General features: G+C 36.8%; 2 protein-coding genes across 5 annotated transcripts in view; one reads left to right on the top strand and one right to left on the bottom strand.

Annotated features, from left to right (window-relative positions):
• tasp1 (taspase, threonine aspartase, 1) overlaps positions 1-4795 on the bottom strand; it is a 31624-nt gene extending 26829 nt beyond the window's left edge. The window contains exons 1-3 of one of the 2 annotated variants that reach the window (XM_042502486.2): positions 4597-4795; positions 3665-3869; positions 1666-1733 (exon numbers count right to left, since the gene is read on the bottom strand). In XM_042502486.2, coding sequence (XP_042358420.1) covers positions 1666-1733; positions 3665-3827 — 231 coding nt within the window. In that variant the 5' untranslated portion in view covers positions 3828-3869; positions 4597-4795. Of the gene's footprint in view, positions 1-1665; positions 1734-3664; positions 3870-4457 lie in introns of both variants that reach the window. The other variant, XM_042502487.2, reaches the window with a different exon arrangement.
• Positions 4796-13663: 8868 nt separating this feature from the next.
• The window catches only part of macrod2 (mono-ADP ribosylhydrolase 2), a 511048-nt gene continuing 508973 nt past the window's right edge, over positions 13664-15738 (top strand). For all 3 annotated transcript variants that reach the window (XM_088086648.1, XM_042501834.2, XM_042501833.2), the window contains exon 1: positions 13664-13881. In XM_088086648.1, coding sequence (XP_087942774.1) covers positions 13845-13881 — 37 coding nt within the window. In that variant the 5' untranslated portion in view covers positions 13664-13844. The remainder of the gene's footprint in view (positions 13882-15738) is intronic.

Here is a 15738-nt window from a genome sequence, read left to right as displayed (position 1 = left end):
CTACATCCAGCGGAAACTGGGCACAGCTCATCACCCATATAACACCATTCCTATTGTAAATCAAGAGTAATAGCAGCGCCATGAGTTTGTTTTTCAGGCGTATGGATGTAAGGAACTCGTAGGGATGGAAAGAACAATGAATGAAACTAAATACAAAGACATTTTTGAGAAGAACCTGCGTCAGAGTGCCAAAGTACAAAGCCTTCATTCCAACAGCAAAATGATCTTAATAAAGCCAAATGAAAACTGGAAGGACTTCAAAACAAGAACGTTAAAGTGCTTGAATGCTACTGCCAAAAGAAAGACTGGAATCCCACTGAAAATATCTGGAATGACAGCTGTTCACAGATGCTCCCCATCCAACCTGAGCAAACAGAAAGCTTATAAGAAAATCCCAATACCTTATTGATCAAGCTGATAAAACAAGGCACTCTGTGCTCCCTGAAGACATTTGATTTTAGAGTCACATTAAGTACACTGTATACTATTAGACGTGGCAATATTAAACAGTAAAATTGGAGTACTGTCCAAGTGTTTCTTTTTTGATTATCTACATTAAAGGGATACTTCACCCACAAAATGACCATTTGTAAATCAATTAAGTCAAGCCCTGAATTCTGAAAAAAAACATTGTTTTGTTCACATGCCATCACAGAAAATGGCAAACATATCCATTTATTGACTGATTGTATTTAAAGGAATACTTCATCTGCAGAATTACCATTCAAATATCATTTATTTACCATGTGTCACCCTGAATTTGCAAAGAAAACTTTGTTTTTTGCATACCTAAATGGTGAGCAAGGAATCCAAAAAAGGCATAATTTTTTCATAAATTGAAGTCAACATGGTCAACATTTAGCAATTACGAAACTATATTAAAACATCTGACAAAGATACACATTCAACGCTTCCAGTGTAATTCAAATCTCATTTATCTAGTCATACACTCAGTACTTCTAAATCACATGCAGTTTCACAGTGCAACTTTAGCATTGGAGTCTGGCTTTGAAGAGGACATAGACGAGTGTGACTTTCAGTTCAGTTTCATATGGAAGGTTTTTTTTAGTGAAAATGTATGTGTTTGGGATTGAGCATGTGAATGGATAGATGAAACTTGGATTATCCTTCACAAGCTGTGTGAAAAATGTTCTGATATAGTTTTGCAGCTGTTAAAGGTGGTCCCCAATCATTTGAAAAATGAATATGTTTGCTGTTTTTCAGAGAAGCATGCGAGAAAAACAAAGTTGTTTTTTTTTCACAAACTCAAGGTAACACGGCATAATTGATTTACAAGGGGTCATTTTGTGGGTGGAGCATCATTTTAAGGACCCAGTACCCAGTCTTATACGTCTAACTTTGAGTGAGCATATTTTTAACTAAAAATTACAATCAACATTATGGTGCAGGGCCGTTCCTTTGGGCAAACCCTGATTGCTACTTTAATTGCTGATTATTGTCAACCTGTTCTGTTCCTCAGCAATTAATAAAAGTATTTAACAGATTCAATACTGTGAAGTGCCAAATTAACTAGGATTAAGTAATACATTTACTAACATTCCATTAAGAAAAAACAGATTGTGTACAAAGGGTTGAATGGTATGTTGCTTGTGTGCACACACATGAATACAACTTAAAATGGTAATACTCATTTAATAAACGTACTCTCTGGCAGGCTCTTTTGCACACATGTTTATACTCCTTGGCCTTCGATTCAGAATGGTATCCTGCTCCTGAAAGCAAATAATAAGGAAAAACAGTTTGATCATTTATAAAGTGACAATAAAAGTGATGACCTTCTCCAAGCAAAAACCTGTATATATCCTGTCCTACTTATCCTGTTTATAAATGATTTTGCTTATTCCTCAAATATCCTACACAAAATAGTGTTTGCGGATGACACCAATCTGTTTCTATCGCACCAGCGTCCCCTTGTATTACAAGAGACTCTAAACAGAGAGCTTGTGAAAGTGGATATTTGGCTCAAATGTAATCAGCTCTCCGTTAATGTCAGCAAAAAAATAACATAGTATTCCATTCCTACAAAAACACAATTAATGCTGAATATGTATTTATTATTCCTGGGGGTTCACATTGATGAATTTGTTTCTTTCAAATGTCATATCACAGAGATAACTAAAAAATAAGCAAAGTATTTTGGTCTGTTCTTTAAGTTAAAACACTTTCTCCCACTCTCTGCACTCACTTTATACAAACCCTTATTTGAGCATCATTTAAAGTGTTGCAATATAATTTGGTGTAACACTTACCCAAGTCATCTAAAACAATTACAGTCCTTGTAAAAAAAAGTGCCATAACCTGGTCCATAGGCAGCTCTCCATCTTGCCCTCTCTTTCATGGCCTTGGTCTGCTCAAACTTTTATTTATTTATTTGAATTCATATTTTCCACCATGCGTGTACAATGTACCAGGTTGTTCACAAGTTGAAGCTTCGTTTATGTGAGCTTGTTCCTGTTTGCTCTCCTCTACATACATATAACACCAGAACAAAAAACCTCATAACAGGTAAGAAGCGCAAGCTAAAATGCACACGCTTTAGTTTCATGTGCAGAGGGCCACAAATATGGAATGAGCTACATGACAACATTAAAACATCTCATTCCATTTGCATCTTCAAAAAGACCTTAAAGAGACACCTATCACAAACATAATGCTGTTTTGTTTTACTGCTAATTTTTTGTTATGAAATACCCATTTCTGTCTACCAAAGGAACTTTCTCTAACCTTCTGTGCCAGTATTCTTAATCCCTGAGACCATAAGTGGATCAGCCTGTGTTTTTCTTTTCTTTTACTATGGTACTGGAACTGTTATATTGGATCTATGCAGATGTAGCGAATGTTTGGGATCTTCTGTCTGTTTGTTTGTTTAACGGTAGTGTTTCTTTTGTTTTGCTTATTTGTTTTGTCTTTGATGTTACATGTTATAAGGGCCCCACTCAAAAGCTTAGGTAACTTACATGGGATGTCCCTTCACATGATTCTTATATAGAATTATATTGTATTGAACTTTATTTTGTACCATTATGTTATTTTCCTTGACATGTAAAAATAAATGATGATGCTGACGATGAAGCAGAAAAATATATTTGGAGAATTATTGTTTTAGTGCATAATAGTTGCACCACTGCCTGACGGTACTATGAATACTATACTTCTATGAATCATGTTAACTTCTTATGAGGTGCTGCTTCGTATTTCTTTCTAAAATGCTTTTTAGATATATGTATTTTTTCATTTATTTAACCGGGAAAAGCCTGATTTTGAAAATTATAATAATTACAAGAGTGTCCTGGCCGGAGCAGGCAGCAGCACATTTAACAAAGTTTTAGACACATAACATATAACAGTTATGGACTATAAAATGTCAGAATAACAGCATAAGTACACCAAAAATCTGGTCATCATATCCTTGATCACATAGAGATAAATAGCTCAAAGAATCTACAACGTGATACACCTTGCTTTTAGTCCTTCTATGTATTTTTTTAAACAGCAGCACCCCTAGACAAAAATTGGTCTGCAGCAAATTCTAACCAGCATGAGCAGGATACGCAAAAGCCTCTTTTCACATGTCAAGACAGACTTTGGGGAGAGCTAGTTAGGGTGAGTCTGAAATATACTAATCTGTGGTGTGTGCACTTACCTGCATGCACTAATACAAATCCACCAACATGTCTTGGCTTCTGATTCTTGCTTGATTCCTGATTTTTGGACCATGAGTTGGCCAGGAGAGAGGAGGGTTGCTGCTCTTCAGCAGAATTCATTACACTTTCCATAACCCCTGCATAACTTGACAAGCCTATCATGGCCTATCAAACAGTGGTGAGAAAATCATTTTTATGGCACACCTGCAACAGGAAAATAAATACAAACATTACAATTGAAGTATACTACAAGACAAGATATGACATTTTTGTTTGATAATACAGGTGTAAAGAGGCTGCAGCAAAGCACCACAGTGGTTCTCTGCTATGTACCACTGAGACCACAAAGGGGAGTACTAGACAGGTTTTAACACCAAAGCACAAGCTGATTCCACTTGCAATGCATTATGTTGTTGAAGTAATGAATATGCACATTTTCAGTATTTTCGGCACATACAGTCATCACTAACCAACTTCAGTTACCCTTCATCACTATCAGTGGTCTAACAGAGGTGGAGAACCAATAAACGTATATTCAAGTACTAACTCGAGTACAAATAGTGAATGGACATAATCTACGTTGTAGCTAACGTCATCTAAAGATATGCCGTTTATAGGTAGATCAACAATACCACATATCAAAACTTGCACATAACATAAAGCTATCACCAATCTCGTTAACCTGAGTTGACGTTGTCAACTTTCTAAACAGTTGCTACTGTTAATGTAACTTATCGTTACGTCTGTTGGTTAAACGTTTGAGTTATTAAACAAGCATTATTTCATTTTTACCTTTCTGTTTAACTGTTACAGAAGGGCAGCACATCAAATCCAAGTAAGTTGTTTAAGTTAAGCTAACAGCCCTGTGTTTTCGTTAGCTTATTAGCTAACAGTTAGCTAACACACTAAAAAAAAAACAATCTCAACTTACAGTTTTCACTCCTCTCCTACCAACGACACAACTGTCTGCTAACCGCGACGTTACCTGACATGTGTTTAATACACAAATACCCTCGCTGGACCTATAAATCTAACTGAAGCAAACTTTGCTGCCACTCAGTTTCACTCCTCTATGCTAACCGCAGCTAGCTAGCTAAAGCATAGCGAAAGTACTTCCTGGTTCAGATACACGTTGCTAAGGAAGTGCGTTGAGTGCAAACATTAACACACGTGGATAGAGCTGCACAAAATAAAGCGTGGATTTTGCAGCAGGAAAATCGAAAAAAATGCAATTGCAAATGTTTCTTTTTTTTCTTTTACCACTGACTTGCGTACACAAAATACATACACAAAAATAGCCTACGAATTTATTGTGTGGTGGAAAACACGTAAATCACCGATTTAAAACAGCAGTAATTTAGGATATATTTGTGAAGTTATATTACAGCAACTCATCATCAATGCGTGTCTCAAGCAGATGAGTTTAAAAAAAAGAACAAACTAAAGATTGTTTATTTGTTTGTTTTCATGATCTTACCCATCCTTGTTTTTTCAGGGCATCTCCTGGAATCTCCACTAAATTCTCATGTGATTACCGCTCTCTTATTGTACAGTAGCCTATATGGTATAATGGCAATTAATTACTGTTTGGATAAGAAAGCAATTCAAAATAAATTGGGCACACATTGTCCAGGGTAATTTCTCACAATAGTATAGAATGGGCTCTTCCAGGTTAATTCAAGTTTGACTGGATTACAAGATATTTGTGAATCCCTCTAACTTTATCATTATTAAAACATTTAACAGCACATAAAATATTACCATCATGGTCAATATGATTTTACATGTGAAAAAATATGTCGCTAGTACTAGCTGAGTTGCTGTAAGAGTCTGTAGATCCACTTACTTGTTGGAGAGTCCTGTGTTAAAAAATATCATTAATTATCCTAAAGAAAATCAAATAAGTAAGATAATTCAAGTTATACAGTTAAAATTAACTGTGGTTGTGAAACATAATACTCAAATGACTTGTTAGACTTTTTTTAACCAAGAGTAGTTACATAGATTTATTGTGTGTAAATGTATTTATACAGTTTTCAGTTATGCAAAATGACCAAATAATTTCTTATATAGCTGTGTGGCAGCCGTGCAACTTTATTCAAACACAGACTTCTCTCGCAGCAGATATTTCTTCTAGCATGAAGTGCACAGGTCCAGCTAATTTCTTTAATGATTGCTCAGCTCCATTAGGTGTCCAAGGAGCCATTCCAGTGAGCCAGCATACATTATAACATGACTCTGAGACTGACTCACCTAAATGGGATGCAAGTATCGTTAATGTTAAAAATGACTCTTGCATTTTTCAGCTATGGTATGCAAAAATGTCTTCAGAATATCAGCTGTCGATGGAAAGAAAACTGGTGTTCCTTTTATGTTTCAACTCAACATCTCTCCCCATATGAATATGAATGTCACTGAAAATGCATGAGTATAAAGACAAGCTCACACTCTGGATTGGTAGTACAAAAGGCTGAAAACTGTAAATGTTTGAAATTTAGGATTTTTCTCCCATCAGGATATCCAGGTTGCCCGACAGTCTGAGACATTACCATTTAACTTCGACATCTCTAGTTCAAGTCTGGTCATGGGGCTTTGTTGCGTTGCATTCCTTCTCCCTTTTATCCATTTCCCTTAACACTAACAAACAGTCAAATAGCAGACAAGATGTGCCCATCCTGATTTTTTATGTATTTATTTATTTATTTTACTGAACCTGTCAAGCAGCTGATAACTAAACCCTGAAGAAAAGTATTCAGCATTGCTTTAGACAGAGACAAATGTGTAGCCTTCATGAGTACGAACCAGTCAAAACCAAACCAGTCATTGTCTACACATGAAAGATTTCATCATCACAGCCTGTTAAGAAAAACTGCAAGGGGTATGATACATAGAAGTTCTCAATGATGGTGGACATGTACAGAGATTATTGCTCCCTCAAAATACTGTTTGAATAAACTGAAGATCTTTCACTGACATCATAATTCCTATCTCAGAGTCTGTAATAAAAGACAGCTTTATTATTAAAAATTTGAGTTACTACTGGCCTAAACTGTACAACATTTAGCGATATGTAACAAACAACACTTAACTCCAGATCATCTACATTCAACACCAGACTAATATCATCACCGATCTCAAACAGGGCCTTTTATGTTTATGGTCCAAGCAAAAGTTGTATGGGTGGACCAAAACAAGCACATTCTTTAGTCTTAATGTGCAACGTAATGTTGTTTTCTTTGGATCAAGTCAACAGAGATGAAAGAGTGCTGTTGAGCAATTAATGAGGAGAGAGCTGGGACCAGGGTGCAGAGTACTGAAGACGGGCCAGCTAGCCTTTAGGGGCCAGCTTTAGTACCACATGCCATCAGATGTCTGTGTAAACTTGTCTTGCTGTTGTTGAGAGGAAAAGTGCCAATCATGTTTTAATAGATGTGTTATCTGTTATGAATACATAGACATAATTCGTTAGAGGGTTTCATCATCTTGAGACAGAGAATTTTACATTTCTGAAAAAGTCACAGTTGTATAAAAAGGAATTATTGTTCTGGGGAAAAATAGGGGAAATATAACAGACTGATTATATGAGTGGAATTATCCCGCAAAAAATGTTGATACATAGAAGCCATAACAGTTTGGATCACTCTTTCTACATGTCCTTTGAACATCTGAACATGCTGAACATCTATCCACACTAAATCTATTCAACTTGGGTTCAGCCAGCGATCAGGAAGGAATTCCTGCTGCTTTGAGCAGGCAGAGAGCAGGCACGCTCTGGTGTGAAGAGACATGCTGGATGGGGGCTTTATCAAACAGAGTAAAATAAACAGAGGGAGCCGTTGCAACACATTTTGCCAAAGCTACAACCCACAGGAACCCTGCAGGAAAAGAATACTCACAGTGTGATGCCTTTTTAATCCAACCCCAAACCCATTCTAAGGATGTAGACTAAACAAAGTACCACTGAGTAAACCACTTTATTCACATCAGTACATCACAATGCATCTCAAGACAAATTGCTCTTACAGTGGAATTACAGATTGGAGAGGACTGTGATTTTTAACCAAAAAAATGCTTGTAATCATGAATAAAACAGTTGCCAAAACCAGAAATAAGAATTACCTTAGGAAATTAGAGGTATAAGTCTATAATCTTTAAATCTGAGATACAGGGCAGTATATACAGCCTACAGTAAAGCTGCACATAGAAGAGGAGTTTTAAAAAGAAAGGTTTGTAACTGCTCTGAGTATTCTTCACAAATCAATGGGATGGGTTTTTTTTTTGAGGTGGGGTTTTATGGAGTACTTATACACAGTCAGTGTATTACATACAGTAGGTGTCAGTTGGTATGCCCCCAGCTTGGTGAACAGGCTGGAGTCTGACTCAAAAACTAAGCATTGTACTGCTGTTGATGGAAGGAAGTAATAGTATGCATTTAGCCAACCATTTATAAAAAAAATAATATCAGTCTAATTTTGCAGTATACTGAGAATATCTTTACTGCTTTAACTTTCTATCAGGTAGCTCATTTCAACAGGGAAGCTGTTGATGGCTCCAGTTTCCCATCTATGCTCTCACCAAAGACACTATACTACACTGACAAAAGCAATAACTTTACCTCTTTAAACATGGGAGCTGCTGGTCTACAGTTGCTTTAATCCGTTAGTTAGTTTGAGTTTTTGTGTAACTTTGGTGAATTTCAAGCTAACCCTTTTAAATGCTTTAGTCACACAATAAAACAAACAAAATAACTATCCGAGGCAGCAGTACCTCTTGCTTTCAGCAATGTTAAATGACTGTTTTTCTGAATGGAGTCAAACTTTGAGTGATATAACAGCTTCATTTTCTTGTTTAAAATCACTGTTTGACATTAAGGTAAAGCAATGAAAACACTTAATATAGAGCATACTTAAAATAATATTGTAATAATATTATCATAAAGTGTGTTTTTTAAGGTGGCTAAAACACATTTTGTTGCTGACCTCCATCCACAGCAGTAGATTGCTTAGCTTCCATATCAGACTCCAGCCTGCTTCTCCAAACTATGGGTCTGCCGACTGGCATCTACTGTTTGTCTATGGGTAAGTACTCCATACAACTCCACTTCAAATAATCTAAACTATCCCTTTAATGGTGCTGCCATCAGTAACAATGAAAACTGTGCCAACATTTCCAGTGGTTTTTAATCTCTGCCTTTCTTATATACTCAGTGGATACTGAACACATAAACAAACAAAATTAATGTATAGAGGTGTGTATCAGAGTTGTGCAAAGATAAGTTGTTCTCTACTGAGGTGCTTCTTTGGGCTCCTTTCATCACAATAGAAAGCCGCTTCTCACATCTGTGGAACAGATGAGCATAATATAAGACAGGACACAATGGATGATATGGGCAGACACATGTTTGATTGGAAGGTTGAAAAGAACCCACACAAACCACCAAACGATAGTGTTTTCATGTTCAGGGCTGGCATTGCGTCAAAGACAGCACTCAGCAATCCCAGCACAGAATCTGCCAGTGCAAAAGTGCTGCAAAACTATTTCCATCTCTAATGACCATATTAGAACTATTCTGCAAATTATTTTTTTGTACAAATTTGTGTAAAAAATGGTGCATTCTTTACATGTGTATATGGCTCAGGAATTGTTTCGTTTTCCAGAAATCACCTTTACAAACCCTCTACAGGCTTTAACAAGCATTCTCTAGATTAACACTGTCAAATGTCATCTGAGGCTTTCAGTAAGAGACACTTTTGTTGTCATTGGCAAGATATGAAAAACACTAAATAAATGAAGGCCTCAAGGGTCAGTTGAACATTAATGGCTTGAGCCCAGTTTTCAACAGAGCTCCCCACAGAGTAAAAGTATTTAGTGCTACATCTATAGGCGTCAACTAAGCCCCAGAAACCACCAATTACGGCACTAAACAAATCATGTGTTTCATTATAAGCACTGACTGAGAACAGACATGATGATATAATCCCTTCACAGAAATTTACTAAAGCCAAATAGTCACTAAAAACCCATCAAAGGACTTATGGATATTGACATAAGAACACGTATAAACAACAATTGCTGAAATTCTAATTTCTTTAGTCTCGGGGCTCACTTGAAGTTATGGGTAATTTTGTGCATTTCTCTGTAGATAATTCTGTTGCTTGCTGTAATTACGTTGCTATGATTGAATGAAAAACAGCCAACAAGAGATTAGACGATGCATTGTTCTTGCCAGTGGCTTGTAGGTACAGGCATCAGCTTAATCTCCTTGTGCTGTAACCATGACAATAAAAAAATGCCTACGCAGTCCTACACAAATAGATCCTCCAATGTTTGGAATATACAGATTCAGCCCTGCACAATAAACTCATCCCTGGGAAGAGACAGCCAAGGTTGATCTTTTTGCTGCTCATTACACATCATATATTCTGCATTCCACCTTTTGCACAATGACTGAACCAAAATTATCACTAATTAGCAAAATACCAGACGTAATGTATGCTATTACTTTAATCACCCTCTGTTAAAAAGAACCCAAAAGACAGGTATCATTACCAAATCACCAAAAAAAAAGGTAATTTATTATCATATTGAGATCCTCACAGTTGCCTTCAGTTAATCTGACACTTCTACTCTGGTTGAAATAACGTGATCACCAAACTCTATTGACCAAATAGAATAATGACAAGGTAAACTGTCCTGCCCTTACAGGTGCAACAAGAGAGAAGAGAGAGAAGATTGTACATGCAAACACAGTCCCAAGGAGAGTTTTAATCAGGCAACAGAAGTGAAAACACCTGTTTGAGTTGACTGTGGTTGTGCAGAGGCTTTAATCTCATACCAAAAAAATATGACTATAGAATAACAAGTTAGTCAGCATAAACAAAGATACTTCAAGTTTTCAAGTCTTGGGTTTGCTCAGCCCTAACAAACCGTTTATTTAAACAGAAACAGAGATGTGTTGAACACCCTGTTGTGTTACGCAGGCACAGTGCCTTTTGATATGGCAAGGCTGAATTCACTTCAATTCAAAGGAACTTTTATTGACTTGGGAAAACCTGTGTCTACACTGCCAAAGCAAGTATGAAATAAAAACAAAAACTTTATGTACAATTAATAAATATCTAACAGAACTTGGGTAATACACACATCGCTGCTGATTGGATACACCTCTGACACACCCACCAAACCAGAGGAAGAAAGCCATAAAGCCTATAGCATACTGTTTTAAGGTGACATGTTTAGCCTGAAAACCGTAGGAAAACAGTGTACGCCACTCTCAGATTAAACGTACCCCTGGTCAAAACTTTGAATTTAAAGGTCAAAGTAAAAGGTCAGAGGTCAGCACAACACTATGATTCAGCCTCTTTCACAAAGATGCTACACTTGGGTGGGATGCTTGCTGACGAAGAGGTTTTGAAGCCTCTGGTTGAAGTCCATTCTCCTTCTTAACACTTCTCCCTCAGATATAAAAACACCAGAGAGAGCATATTAGATTTACAGCAAGATTGTCTAAAAACAGCAGTGCCTACATGCCTCTGTGAAATATCTGCCAATATTTATAAGTTTGGAATCACAAGCCTCTTTGAAGGTATTGTATGCAATGCCAACTCTGATCACTGGCTTTACTCAGTTTCTCAACAGACTCACTTGCTGCTTCTAATGTTGCAAGACTGACATCTAGCGGTTTGGTTTGATTAGTACAGAGAAAACTGCAATGGCCAATTCCAAGTCAGCCAGTCTTGTCTTTGTTTAAAAATAGATTAAAGAAGATACTTTAATTTGCTATTCCCAGGGCTCTGACTAAAAGTTCTTCAGATGTCCCATTGTGGTTTTAAATAAGCAGGCAATGACATGACATTCTAATATTTTTAAATCCATATTAGACAGTTAGAGTGGAAAAGTAATTAAGATATTACAAGGGCAAATTATGAATTTCTGTGCCAGATGTGAGAGCTGATTACTTTGTCTTAATTTCCTAAAAAGGGCAGCAGCTCAATGAGATAAATATCTTTAATTTGACTGGAATATGAGCTGTCTGGTGAATGCGGTGAGAGAAATTGTCCACCATGGTCCTGGAAAACATAACTCGTTTACACTTTGTAATATGAGTTCGATATAATTAGCACAAATGGGACAGGGACAAAGCGTCCACCTATACTGTCAGTTTTCTGTTAAAGTTATTGATGTAGGCTTTTTATAAGAAAGTATTTTCACTGGGCTGTAACAGCTGAGTGAATGACATACAAACAGGATGTATTTCACTAAAATAACCCTCGATTTAAAATATCTGGATCTGGATCAGAGTACAGCTTGGATGAAATATATTTTCCACTCTCAGATAATGTCAGCGGTCTCAGGAGCAGATGGGTCTGGACCGGAGCAGAGCTAACACAACAGATGACAGACGGTGGTCTCTGGAACCAGCCTCTCACATATGACGGCCGACTTACTGGTCTGATCTGGTCTATCCTGTGAGATACTGTCCTCTTCCATGAACAAGGGCAGGCTATGCATTGCTGTCCTTTTGTGCAGTTAGTCACAATTATTAAAATCACATTATAATAGCTATCTCAGATACTGCTGTTCAAAATGATTATAACGGCTATGATCCAAACAATTACACTACAATTATACTCTAGGGTCACAAGCAAGGCAAGTTCCAGGCATATTAGGAACACATATTGGGGATGCAAATTTTGTCAATTACTCACTCTTTCTTTCTTTTTACATTTTGCATTGCTGAAATTCCATTGAAATGTATCTTGTTTGATTTATTGATTTAGGGTTTTATGATTAAGAATTTTAAGATGCATGATATTACTACTACTATTAAACTGCAATGCCTTCTATGTACTGTATTTTCATATTATTTTTTGTTTTAAAACTTTATTTAAATGCCCTTTAGCACTGAATTGCCTTGCTGGCCTGTCTCTTCTATATATTTTCACGTAAAGCACTGTGCAAACAATGCCCTTATTTTAAAGCACTTTGTGCTACAGTTCTTGTATGTTAGGAGCTATATTAACAAAGTTTCTTCTTATTATTATCATAATCATTATTTTTAATAAATACTCCATCATGAAAACCTGGACATATCATGCAACTAAATCTATCTTAGCACGAGAGTTTATATGGACAGGCAATTTTTACATTTAAATTTTTACATTTGCAACATGTTACGATTTTAATGACAGAGGTTTAGTAGGTAGAAGGTTACTAGACCTATAATGAAGGCTTACAGTACAAATATACTCTATATATCCTATGATATCACTTCATCCAACACTTTTCTTTGCAATGGCATGAAACATTAACTCAAAACACTGCAAATCTTGCTCTCATATATTGCCAAAAATAAACATGAAAAAGAAGACTGATCTCCAAAGACTTTTTGGCACGAACATTTGCTAAATTTAAAATTCATAAAATAACATATTTAAAGAAACTGCCCTTATATAGCCTGCCACTTTTAAAAAAAATCGGCTCTAGATACATATCTTAAACATTATTAAACTTAAAAATATGATAATAAAAAAATCCCCCAAAATATTAATTTACGGTAATATTACAGCTTTATAATATAACTAATTAGGTAAACCCCTGTGAGTTCATACGTATGTCTATTTTATTTTATTTTATTTTATTGTATTTTATTTTATTTCATTCTGTTTGTACCAAGGCCTACTTGTCTTATTATTCTTATTTTTTGTAAATTCTTGTACTTACGGCTGGATGTATGGTTTTCAAAACTGTTGAAATGAAAAATGAAAAGATGAGAAAAACAAAACAAAAAAAAACTGCACTTTGCATCCCAGTGGCCCGGCGTTACTCGCCCATCACCTCACGCGCCAGGAGGATGAACCATAGACTTTAACAACCTACCCTGCCTCCCCGGTGCGTGGACCGTTGTTGATTGACACAACAGCTAAACCAATCGCGTGCCCACTTCCCCGTTCTCGGCAGCCAATCATCTAACCAGGACTCGTACACATAATTTACGGCGCAATCATGGTAGGTTTCGCCGAGTGAGGTCCATAGAAATTTGACAGCTTCACAGGTGAGACAACCGTCCAGAGGCTGTTTCACTCTACATTTCAGTTTTTTCCCGGAGCACTATTCACTGTGAGCCTGGGGTTGACACAGTCAAAAAACAACCATTCGAAGTCAAATCATTCCGGCAGTATGAGCAAAAAGAAAAAGGACTGGAAGACTGAAAAAGGTAAGGCTTGTTTTGGGGGGAATGAGGCTATCATCATCATCTCAATGGCAGACAGCATGAATTCAAGCATGCCAGTAGATTGACAGCCACTCTTTATGTCTCCTCCGTGTTGCTGTGACACTACTTACTATCTAGACTGTTCCGTCATCCCACACGGTGACTGTACAGATGTTATAGTCATGTTGTGCCTCTGTTTGGCTGCCGTAATGCATGTTTGAAATTCGCAACAACACTGTTCACATAGTGCATCTTGCCTGCTTATTAGCTAACATTTAAGGCTGTGGCATATTTTTACCGAGCCGTTATTTCCCTGATAGAGTACTCCTAAGTAACATAGCTCACCTAACACCTGTGTGAACAGCACTGACTTGCAAACAACCTCCTCTGCTGCTAAATAGTCCTGCAGCCAAACAGCAGACACGCCGTTACAACAAAGGAACCGGAGTGTCTAGTGGTTAAACCCGTGTCTACTTGTAATTCATTAGAGGACAAAATGACTCTTTCAAACACAAACGAAAGTTGCATGATGCTACTGCAGCTGCCAAACTTGCCTAGTTGACTCCAAGTGCTTTCAGTTTCGGAGACATGAACTTGTTGTGCTCACAGGGCCGAGAAAGACATGCTAATCTTATCAATATTCACAAGTTATTCATTTCTTGACACCGTTTTAGCGTTTTCGTTAAAGACGTTTTTACTTGCCAAAGCAGGTGCAGCACAGGTGCAGTCAATCACGCTAATTAGTGAATGGCGCCACTGCCTTAAAGCCCCCTTGTCCACACCAAATGGGAGACAGCCATCATTAATGGTATTCATTTCACCTGTGGTCTTTTTGCCACGACATCTTAAGGTGTATGCATTACTGCTGTATGTGATTAAGCTTCATTCCTTATCACATCCAGTGTGTGTGCAAGTTATAAAATTTCTTAAATTCAAATTTGATGAATAATGGAGCCTAAAAGTAATTCGATACTCATCTTAAATTTGTGCATAATGCGGTCACAGTTGCTAAAAACATTTTATATAATTTATTTTATCTATCTTCTAATTTCTTTTTGTCAAAATGAGCCAATGTCCCCTCCACAATTCTGTTATTTCTTAAAAGCTATACACTGAACCTAATACTTTTTCTATTTTACCTGTTGGCAAAATGTAGATCAACCTAACTCACCCTAATAACCATATTTCTCCATTCAAAACCTTGCTTTGCAGGACTACATACAGTATATGCTAATTATCAGCTACGATGCTTGAATAAGAAAAAGAGGATTTGCACCAAAAATTCTGTCTTAAATTTGGTTAAAAATGTCCAATACCTGTAGACACCTTGATATCACATTGGCTAAAAAAGCTTAGACAAATTTGCAGCCCTGGCCGATGTTCAGCATGGATGTGGCCTCAAGTAATAACTGAAACAAGACTTGTTTGGCACCATTGTTGATATTCTTGGCAAGTTATTGATTGGAATTTTCTGGTGGGTAGTTTTTCTTGTAATATACCACGGTTCAATCAATCAGGCCCGTCAAATCACAACTTTTTTTCAAATGCATGGGAAAATTTCTCATCATGGTCATTTAAATTCTCAGAGCAAAGGTAATAATTAATCTTAGCCAGCCGTTTCCAGTTCAAGCAGGTGGCAGCATGGAACGAACATCAAAGTAAATCAGATTTCATATTCTGAGCATACACCCCTCAAGCTCAAATTGCGTTAAGAGGAGATCAAGGCAAGTCAAAATGTTAAAGAAATTCTGAAACTTAAGGAATTTAATGTGATTATTTTTTAAATAGTGGTGTGACCCAGGGCTGGTCCGTAGGATTGGTGAAATGTCTTACCAACAAAGATAAATTATTTTAAGTTGT

Source organism: Plectropomus leopardus, chromosome 13 (assembly GCF_026936395.1).
Source record: "Plectropomus leopardus strain MGB_pleo_1.0 chromosome 13, ASM2693639v1, whole genome shotgun sequence".
Taxonomy (NCBI): domain Eukaryota; kingdom Metazoa; phylum Chordata; class Actinopteri; order Perciformes; family Serranidae; genus Plectropomus; species Plectropomus leopardus.
The sequence above is the reverse complement of the archived record's forward strand: the minus strand, read 5'-3'. Positions and strand labels throughout refer to the sequence as shown.